The 10,496-nt window shown below is 36.8% G+C and overlaps 2 protein-coding genes across 3 annotated transcripts; one reads left to right on the plus strand and one right to left on the minus strand.

Moving 5' to 3' along the window:
* Window positions 1-1,459: 1,459 nt before the first annotated feature.
* LOC122396709 (transmembrane protein adipocyte-associated 1 homolog) lies at window positions 1,460-8,246 on the minus strand. Its single transcript, XM_043395328.1, is given in 9 exon segments — window positions 1,460-3,199; window positions 4,748-4,877; window positions 6,016-6,202; window positions 6,277-6,337; window positions 6,412-6,608; window positions 6,675-6,692; window positions 6,695-6,969; window positions 7,031-7,230; window positions 7,692-8,246. Coding segments are annotated over 8 exon segments (1,170 nt in total). The 5' UTR covers window positions 7,180-7,230; window positions 7,692-8,246; the 3' UTR covers window positions 1,460-3,046.
* On the plus strand, window positions 7,972-10,360 carry LOC122396710 (ufm1-specific protease 1). 2 transcript variants are annotated; one of them, XM_043395331.1, is made up of 4 exons: window positions 7,972-8,108; window positions 8,493-8,658; window positions 9,503-9,673; window positions 10,001-10,360. In XM_043395331.1, the coding sequence occupies exons 2-4, from the start codon at window positions 8,524-8,526 to the stop codon at window positions 10,358-10,360; spliced, it is 666 nt and encodes a 221-aa protein (XP_043251266.1). In that variant the 5' UTR covers window positions 7,972-8,108; window positions 8,493-8,523. The 2 variants fall into 2 exon arrangements, with proteins under 2 accessions (XP_043251266.1, XP_043251265.1); XM_043395330.1 differs by lacking the exon at window positions 7,972-8,108 and adding an exon at window positions 8,263-8,379.
* The last annotated feature ends 136 nt before the right edge of the window (window positions 10,361-10,496 follow it).

Consider the following 10,496-nt stretch of genomic DNA (forward strand, 5'->3'; position numbering starts at 1 on the left):
TTTAATTACCTGGCGACAGCCCATCAGTATTTGGGACACCCTTTTATTTTGCTGGCGACATTGTCTAAACTGCTTGGGTACGTAGGGTGTGCTGATTAAAATCAAGCAAGACTTAATTAAGCCGGTGTCATTAGAGGAAGGCGTCCTCACTCGATCTCGATAACGCGCCTGTGCCTGGTCAAGAACTCATTTATGTAACAAATTTTTCACCCTCTTTTGCGGCGGCTAACAACGTATCCCGTGAACTCATCCTCGTGGAAGCTTTTTTCGAGCTACAGCGAACGTTTGCCCGCTCGTTGGAATATTGAAAAATACGACCACCGAAGAAAAATCTTACGGCAGACCGTTAATTACCGGAATAATGTTCAAAAAGTGTATATTTTATCGATTAACGAAATTTTCTCAACCAGAATAAATTTGCAAATTCCACGAAAAGGTCAAAGATCGCGCGAATAAACACGGTTCCTAAACATTCTAAAATTTGAAAATACATAATAAGCAGACTGCGGATCGTTATGAAAATTTATATTTCTGTTATAAATGGGAGCTTCTCAACCCCTAAATAATTCGTATCTTATATTTCTGCATATTAAGTGCATTTTGTAGATTTTTGATAATTAAAATGTCCCATAAATGCACAAACATCCCCAGTGTACTGATAAGTTTATTTCAACCGGGCATAATGCGTAGTTTTTCTATCGGTTGTTTTCGTAAACAACCGTCGAGGAGAGTTGATGCACTCTTTTTACGTCACGCGCAAAAACTGCACGCTGATATTGTACAATGAGATTCACTTGAATGGAAAGAACCAATGATCGGTGTACTGTAAGTAATTGTTGCCTGTTAGCCTTGTCCATGAAAAGGTGGTGGAAGTTGGAGCGCGAATGACGCGCATGCATGCACTTTGTATTTATAGTCTGCCGGTCGCGATCCAAGCAGAGCAAAATTTAAGTGCCTGGAATCTATTATTCGCTCGTTCGGTATTGTTGCCAAATTCTTTTTTTTTCTCCCCGATTGGAGACTCGACGGTGATAACGACACGGACGTAACGAGTCCGGGCATCGGTTTGGCTTTAATTCCGTGTCTCCGACTGCATCAACGCTCGCGGAGAAAGTCAAGCGAAAAATGATGTATCAGCGATGATTAAATGTCAGACGCTGCAATGAATTCTGCCCCGGCAGACAGTATCGATGCTGCGGGCCAACCGAATGCTACAGTACCTGCTTAACGACTATACTCAATTATCAGCTAAAGATAGCAGCAATAGGGATAGAAGCCAGAGGCTTTAGTTTCCACGCAAAGACAATATTGACATCGATCGGTTCGCGCAAAGAATATTCCCGGGTGTTGCTGACGTTTCCGTTTGAAAATTACGCAACCGTCCCGTGGAAATGGAGATTATTATACGTCGTTGCAAAACAGATTTTATAGGTACCATGGGAAGAATTAAACATCGGATTAAAATGTAATTTTATTCTCATTAAATATATAACCGTGTCACGCATTCAAAGTATTGCCATTTTGCTTATCCCAATCTGACAATTACAAAAAACATCACATTGTCAAACGGTTACAGACAGTCGACCTGCAAAGTACGAGAACAAATGTTTCAAAGTGATTAAACCAACTGCAATTGACAGAGGGAACTCGTTGCGTGTTGCTGACCTAACGAATCCATTCGTATTTATAATGTCCGAGTGAATCGGACGCTATAAAATATGTATGTTACTTGTATTGCTACTGATTACTCCTCGCTCTCATTGTCAATGATATCCTGAGAGAAACCTATGTCGCACGCAACGGTTAAAGTACGTTCCTTCGAAGCACGCGTTCCAATGAGAATTTTACTCCAAGTCTCGGTCCCTTACTAAAAATATATAAATCGTACAAAAATCAGGCTTAGGATAAGAAAGATTAAAAGGAATTGGAACGCTTCGAAGGGCCGACTTCGCGATACATTCGTTTCGGACATCTCAGGGTGTTGATTGTTGACGTAATCGTTTCTGTTAGCGCCGCTTTTTTTTTTTTTTGAGATTCGTTACGTATCAAATTGAAAAAGGCAGACGAATTTCTGTGGCGAGGATACCCGCCCATTTAAAACTCTGCCAAAACTAGTACGGTACAAGTACGAACATATAATATCGATAAATATAATGTATATATTAGTATATAAATAACACGATCCTTTACACTAGAGTACAGGGTGTATATACATGTACGATGGATGGAGTCTTCGTAATAGTTACCGGAGCATCGAAGATTTCTCCTTAACTCTAATTATTTTTTCAATCCTCGTGGCGCGCTTATCTCAACGACTCCTATTGTCCTTGCGTCGTTCTAGCGATTTCTTAATGCAAAAGTAGGAAAATAGCGAAGGATTCGGCGCGAATCGTGCTCAATCTTGCATGAGAAAGACCTGCGATCGAAGGTCTCTTTGGTGGAGAGGACGGAGAAACGATAAGCAAGTTTCCAAAGTCAATTCAACCGATGAAATCTGTTGTAAATATAGGATAACCTTAGCAGCTCGCTGATCAATGCAATTAGGTATTGATGCCGTGATATCATTTTAAATCTCATCTACACCGCTTTCGCTAAGAAAACATTGCCTAAACAGTTAATTACAAGACACGCGACAACATTGCTTTTCCTCAAGGTATAAAATCGTTTCGTGTTAAGTAAAGAAAAATTAAATATTTTCAGATCTTCTATTGGTCTTAAATAACTTATGATCTCAAGTGCTATCGATGCTGTCTATCACAAGGAAACTAAAATACTTATTCGATGTTGTTGCCCTAACAATTTAAAAAAAAAAACGACCAGATTCTTTTCACGGAATCGTACAGGGCTGCGACCTTGTTATGATTCCAGTCTGTTCGAATAACGTCACCGCTCCCCGGGGAGCGATTGAACGATGTTGGAACACGTTTTTAACGGGTCTCACGAACCTCTTTTTCAAAATGAAACCTGATTGTTGGACAATCGTTACATCCAAATTTGTTTATATTTCTTTATACGAATCGAATCGTGTCCAACACGACCATCGTGTTCATTGTTGGTAACCGTTTGCTTGTGTTTGACCTTCTTGACTATCTATACTATAACCAGTAATGCTATCTGGACTTTGTAGAGATGCTGCGTAGAGTGGATTCACTGGTGTGGAATTTGTGTCGAATTGGGTTGAGTCATAAACACTGTGATTCTGTAAACAAAAGAATATTTCGTGTTGCACTTTTTAATAAAAGATTGAACCATTGTAAAGACACCATAGACTATATCGTGCCGCTGAACGGTAAAAACGATGGGGAAAATAATAAACATGTGTCTTGATGACAAATCATCTCGTCCAAAGGCACTATATATATTAAGTGTTCAATATTACAATTGCACATATACAATAAAACAAATTGTGAACGTTTTCAAGCTGATTGCAAAATCTTTTTATCAATTATGCAAGGTGCATTAATTTCTTGCAAATTAAAAAAAGCAGACGATAGCGTTCGTGAAAGGGACAAATCGATTGCAACACAAGATGAAATAATAGCGTTATCCACTGCCATGTTAGTGTAAATAAATAAAACCAAGTACATTGACTACATTAATAAGTTTAATTAAATCTAAACATGCTGTATATACAGATAATAAAGCATTTGTGCGCTTTTCTATTATACACTACATATACATCTAGTTGTTAACAAACACATGTAATTCCGACCGACATCCCATGATATTTCACTGTTCCAATTATTAAAATGGATTAACTAAATAAACTATTTTCTCTTATATACAACTACATGTAATAACTTATACTTTATACCAATAGCTCTAATGAATATTTATAACGATTCAGTCTGTGTATAGGTCTTTGTGTCATGAAGGGAGGGACTCGGGTCTGCTTCAGTATCTCTCTGCAATTTATGGGCGCTAGAAATTGTTAAAGACATTAAGTAATCGTTCGTTTACCGAACGTTTCTTTGCTTCGAAACGCGGACGACGGAGAAAGTAATTGTTGCGTGGCACTCGATATATCAGTCAAATTCGATATGGTTTCTACATCGATTTCAGAATTGTCACTATCGGTATATCGTTTTGAAGAACTCGAATCTTTCGTATCGATAACGTCTCTCGAAGTTTGTGCAACATTCTTCGCTAAAGGTTCCTGAACAACCGAACTACCTTTCACCTCTGAATCGTTAATACTGTTATCCAAAATCGATTGCAATGTACTTTCGAGCGGTGGAATTTCGAAAAATTGAGTTGGCGCGTTTCCTACAGACTTTTTCCTCTCGTATTCTAAACTGCTCTTTCTCGTAAACGTAAACAAATTCGTGTTGCTATCGTTCACTTTAGGCTTGTAAACGAAGTTGCTGGCAGTATTTGGCGAGAAAAGTAGGTTCGAGACGCTACTGGAACCGCCGTATTTGAATTGCGATATAGAACTACTTTTCCAAGTTGTGTTAGAGAATCTCAAATCCGGCGAACTTTTTTTGGAATCGATACAATTGTCTGACTTTGTCAGTGGGTAATTTTTTAATTCAGTAGTGCCTTTTTCTGCACTGAGACGTCTAGGAAAGCTTTTAATGCCGGATGTGGTTCGGTATAAAGTGGTCGGTGATTCGTAAGTGAGTCCACTATCACTTCTAGAATCACGGGTAGATGACATGGAGTGTGAGGATGTTTTGTGTTTTAAGTGAGATGATTTTAATGTTTGTGAATCGTATAAGGGCATATAAATAGACGGAGTATGGACCTGATAAATATAATCGCTGTCTGTTTTTAACGAGGAGAAACTCTGTTGATGTGGTAATGATACTGTATCTTCATCCATTGCATCATCTACTTGCGCCTTGTATGAGAACATTATCGACGGCTGCGAAACCCTAAAATAAATCTTATTAGACAGCCACAGTATATCAATTTTAACACTAAACCTACCGCGATCGGTCAAACGACCGTTTTTTAAATTTCGTTTAGAATCTCTGACACACAATATTATTTTAGCGCCATTCAACTTCACGAATTTTCTTACAGTACACGTACAATGAATTTTACAATATTCACTTCTATCCGTATTGTTTGTTTTCTGAGAAAAATATGTAGTCATCTGACCGGTTGAATGATTTATATTTTTTTGTAAACAGCTGAACAAAATTTGGTACCAAATTCTGGTTAACTTCCGATGCAAATAGGAAGTATATGTATAGCAAAGACGTTAGGGGAGAATCTTCAGTTTCCACTGTCTTAGAACAGTCTAACAACGCGTATTAAAAATAGTTAAACTTTGGATGCGTACAGTTCCGAAACTACTAGTGCTTTATCCATTATTGTGCCACTGTTAGAAGCGGCAAAGCTTCCCCTTTAAAATGGCTTTTGGTTTTTGGCGATCCGACTTTCCGTTTTCGAGATATCGTAATTTATGTAAAGGGGTAATTTTTTTAATTCGACTATCTCTGTCTCCGTCTGACGCGTCGCGTCGTACCTCCTTGTCGCACGTGAATCGAGACAGTCGTGACGCGGAAATCGTAGTATTTCCAAGAATTTACTACGCACTCTTCACTATTCACGCGCAAGGTCATTCGCCACGCGTCAATGAACGTAAACAAATGCTTCGGAGCCTTATATCTCCGAAACTAGCCACCGCATCGACTTGAAACTAAAATCGCTATATCTCCGGAACTAATAAAGCTATCGACTCGTACAAACGCTCATTTTAAAGGGCATTTCATTCCCTATCCAATGACTATACCAGCTATTATAATTTTTATTATCTTCTATGTTTATTTTGAAATTTACTTCGACGCTATATACCCAATGAAGTTTCAGTAACTCCTATTGATCGTACGACTGTTGTGCGATAAAACTGGATCATTAATTGTTCATTTAATCGAAAATGAATTTAAATTTGTATACAGGGTGTTTGCATAATTACTATGTCATTTTTTTCGTAAATAATTGTTTTCTCCGGTGCCGGTAGGTTTAGTGTTAACATATTAAATATATCCGAACATAATAACTTACCCGAAAACTTCTGACAGGAATGTGTGATAAACCAAAGGTGTAAAAAGTGTTAAATAGACAGCCGCAGTAAAATCCACAATACATAGTCCTATAGGATTTTGTGTATAATTTAAAAAGCCTGCACCAATTGATTGTACTAAGTCTAGCATGGCTAAAGTACCAGCATAAATGTAAAAACTTTTCTTTGCTGCAACAAAAGTTACCTCATGATATACATTTCAATATAAACTAGGAATGAATCAGATATTGATATTCACATACTTGGAAGAGTTAATCGATCTCTTAATCGCGTCCATGGCAGTATTAATATAAAAAGATATATCTGCAATCAGGTTGTAATAAGGAATAATACAATTCATATTGGCTATACCAACTTATACTAAATTATAAACTTACCATTGTGAAAACAATACTATTGCAAAACCAAAACATCATACCACCATGACCAAACACATAAAAATCTCTACTGGGTATATGGAATGTATCATCTGGTAAAACTAGTTCCAAAGTTCCTTGTGTTACCGTAAACGCCAGTGCTATGAATGATGTGGCAATTAGAACTCTACGAATACTTGAACGACTATCCATGTGTCCTATGAAGAAAGGCCATGTATTTGCAATGTTTGATTTTCAATTTTGAACAATAAAAATAAACTTACCAAAAGCCAAACCAAAATAACCACGCTCATTTCTGTGGATAACAAGAAAAATCTTACTGTTACCCACATTACTTTGTCTGCTTTACCACCAACAGTAGCTGCTGTATTTACACTCATCGAAACAACACATCGTATTACTGAAATTACTACATTAGAAATGACAAGTCCATAAAATGCTAAATATATTGGACTACTCGTTGCTCGTAATTTAAGCCGTGCCCTGTTAAATCTTATAGCAATGAATAAAAGAAACAAAAGGTTTGGTATCAATATGATAATATCCCATATTCGTACTCTGTAAAACAAAAACAGATTGGTACAGGCAGACTTAAATTAATTTGTTTAATATTACATACCTTGAGTCTTTAATTTCTTTGTATAAGATGAATTTGCAAAAATGCTCTTCATCGTTTATCGGTGAACTAACATTAGGGATCATTGTACTGCTTAAGTCATACGTGTGTAACCAACTTTCAGAAACTTGTTCACGTACTGCACCATACATACTTTTTATTCTATAGTACAATTTATACCCCAACCATTTTTTGAGTTTTCACTAATAAACAAACAAATGACAATGTATGTTCTTCCTCTGGCAGAACTGTGTGATCTTTACACAATAAAAAAAAATAAATAAATGTCATTTTTCTGTTTTACACATTTAAAAGGTACAAAACATCTTTTAACGCTTCGCTCGAACAAATCATCGTAAAATATTTAACACCGACCAGTGATATTATAAACATAACCTAAAACTCTTGGCAATTTTCCCAAACCGCGACCTTCGGACGCGATAGGAAGCGACGAATGATCCGTATAATCACATAAACAAATAGTTTAATAGAACGTTCACGCGGAATAAAACTAAATACTCCATTTAAAAGGACGAAAATCGATAAGTGGTCACCCTATTGTGTAGCTGTCAGATCGACGACGGAACGATAAATCGCACCTTCCGCTTCTCTAATTAATTATCGCTAATTCAATAATACTTCGGGCATCGTCGAATCGACTTACCGTACATGAAATTGTTGCTCTCATCCTCGACGAAAACTAGTGTACTTGCTTTCTCTTATTCTCCTCTCGCGTACCCACTGTGTTGCGTGGAGTGTTTCGCAGTTTTTTTCCGCTGCCTACCGCTGTTTGTCTCTTTGTCTTACCCGTACAGGTTCGCGCGACACGATTGGCATTGTGCTATGAGATACCCGTGTCCATTCTGTCGGATCAGTTTTTCGCGAACGATCTCGGATCTTGAGTTTTTCTTTTTCTCTTCTTGTCCCAATAACGCCACGCAAAGTGCCCGATAACCGTATACTTGATCGCCACTACCAGGAACGCGTAACGAAGTGCGCGTGACTGTGTAACGAGTTTGACGTTTCTATCGGACCTGCTGGTGCTCGACGAAAACAGCGGACCATCAAGAGGTGTTGCCAGGTGACGCCACGATTTAATGCCTATCATAAAGGCTACTGCTGCAATGTCTTCTTTTTTTGCGACTTCTTTTCTATCGAAACACACGCGCGCAGCTTACGAACAGTATGCTCGGAAGCGAATACGCTTTCACTGAATTGTTACGACGCAACGTTCGAGCAGAAGCCTTCCGCCAGGTTAGGTGTTGGTAGAAAATACTAGAATGGCTGCGAGTCGCTCGCAAACCGGGAAATACAAAGTTTCTCGCTCTATTTCCTATCCCGTTCATTACACGGTCTGTTTACTGTTTTTCGAACCGATTACGAGAGACGTGAAACTAGAATACTGGTTTTACGAGCTCGAAAGAAAAACGCATTATGTATATTTTTTTTACGTGTGTGTTCGTAGATTTCGACGTTTCTGATTACACGATTATATAATGATCGTTGATTATACGAGCAGCTTGCTGAAAAACGTTCACCGGGATATCCTTCCACCTGAACCCGGTCAAAGTTTTCTGATTCGCGGGGATTATGAATATTGGCATTACGGTTGCGATGGGTTTAACGATAAGGTGTGTAATCGAACGCTCTTTAATGCAAATCTTTTAATTCCAAAATACAGCACGGAACATTGTAGAAATATTTGAGAAATTGCAGCAAAGTATTCGTAATAGTTTAGAAATGCACACGTGCATATTATTTAAATTGTGGAATATAAGAAAACATAAGAATTAATACTATGATACTGTGTGGCCGGAAATGTTTCTATAACTTTTTAACGAAGCCTCAATCAGCAAATTAGTATCCTTGATTCTCGTCTTATTTTGGCCTCTAGAATCTCCCATTAAACATAATTAACGATGTAATTTTTGTACAATAAAATGTTATGCATATCACATATTGGTCTTCATTGATTGAATACTAAAATATTTTATAAAAATTATGTATAATGCTTGTTGTCAAATACTTCGTATTTGAAGTGTATATATATTAATTTAATTTATGTTTTATTGTACAGACATGCATAAAAGCGAATTTAGAAACTCATTTGAGGGAAGAGAGTGTCTATTGCACAATTTGAAATTTATTACAATAAAATATGATCGTTAATACGTAGTCTACCTGGAGCCATTCATCTTTGTTATCTAACATTTTTTTCTAACTTCAACCAAAAATATGGCTCGTTACAGTTCGTAAATCCCTCCATATATTTCGAATATAAATGGACTGATAAAGAATATTATACGTGCGTGTAAAATATGTTAACAATATTTACTTCGAAGTCATAGTTGCTTTATAATATTATTAAAACTGTCATTTTAAAAATGTAATTATAACATTGTCACAATATTTCTGTAATGTTTTATGCTGGAATTTAATAGACTTTGGTCAAATAGCTGTTGTATATACATATAGGGATGGGGATGTGGATACAGAACGTTACAAACAATTTGTTCGTGGATCATAAAGAACAGGAACTTGGAACAATCTGTCCCGTGTATTAGAGATATACAAGAAATACTTGTCACATTGGAGGACAAGGAAAGATTCTTTATTGGGTCTAGAGAATGGATAGGAAGTTTCGAGGTAAGCGCGAATTAATATCTTTTACATCGACTTGAAAATCCTCGTCGTTCTATTTTATGTAAAAAACGCCCTCCACGTATGTATTTTCAAAGTCGATTTTCTCGAAAACAAAGCCACGTTTTATTCCGCAATTTCGATTTATTTTATGCGAGGAATTATATATATTTTATGAAATTACCAACAGTTTGTTTTGAAATTATATCTATTCTTTTATTATCAGAATTCAATGTTTGTAAATTAAAAGTTCTCGTGACACGTAATGTAGGAGAGTGTTGTTATTTAAACAACGATAAATGTATAAGTATATTGATGACTAATAATTCGTAGGTATGTCTTATCTTGAATCATTTGTACGAAGTTCTTAGTAAGATTGTACACGTTCCAAGTGGTAAATTGTTATCAGGACAGATACCCGCTATCAAAGGACATTTCGAGGAATTTGGTAGCCCCATTATGATGGGCGGGGACAGAGACTGTTCTAGCAAATGCGTGGTGGGAGTACACGAAGGCGTGAAAAATACTTACATGCTGATTATAGATCCACATTTCGTCGGTGTAGCAAAGACCATCGAACAATTAGAAAATTACCGCTGGGTGAAATGGCAAAACCTTAATAACTTTGTCGATAGCTCATTCTACAATCTGTGTTTGCCACAAGTCAAGTGTATAGCAACAACTGATAAATAAATATTAATTACTACAAATATAAGATGTTTGTAAATACTTCTATTATTCCTCTTCGAAATAAAATAAAAATACTGGAATAATTAAGCGAATTTTCAAAAAATTCCTTTCTTACATAATACCACACTGTTTCGATACT

This window comes from Colletes gigas, unplaced genomic scaffold (genome assembly GCF_013123115.1).
Source record: "Colletes gigas isolate AHSC1104 unplaced genomic scaffold, ASM1312311v1 Colletes_gigas_Sc00008, whole genome shotgun sequence".
Lineage (NCBI taxonomy): Eukaryota > Metazoa > Arthropoda > Insecta > Hymenoptera > Colletidae > Colletes > Colletes gigas.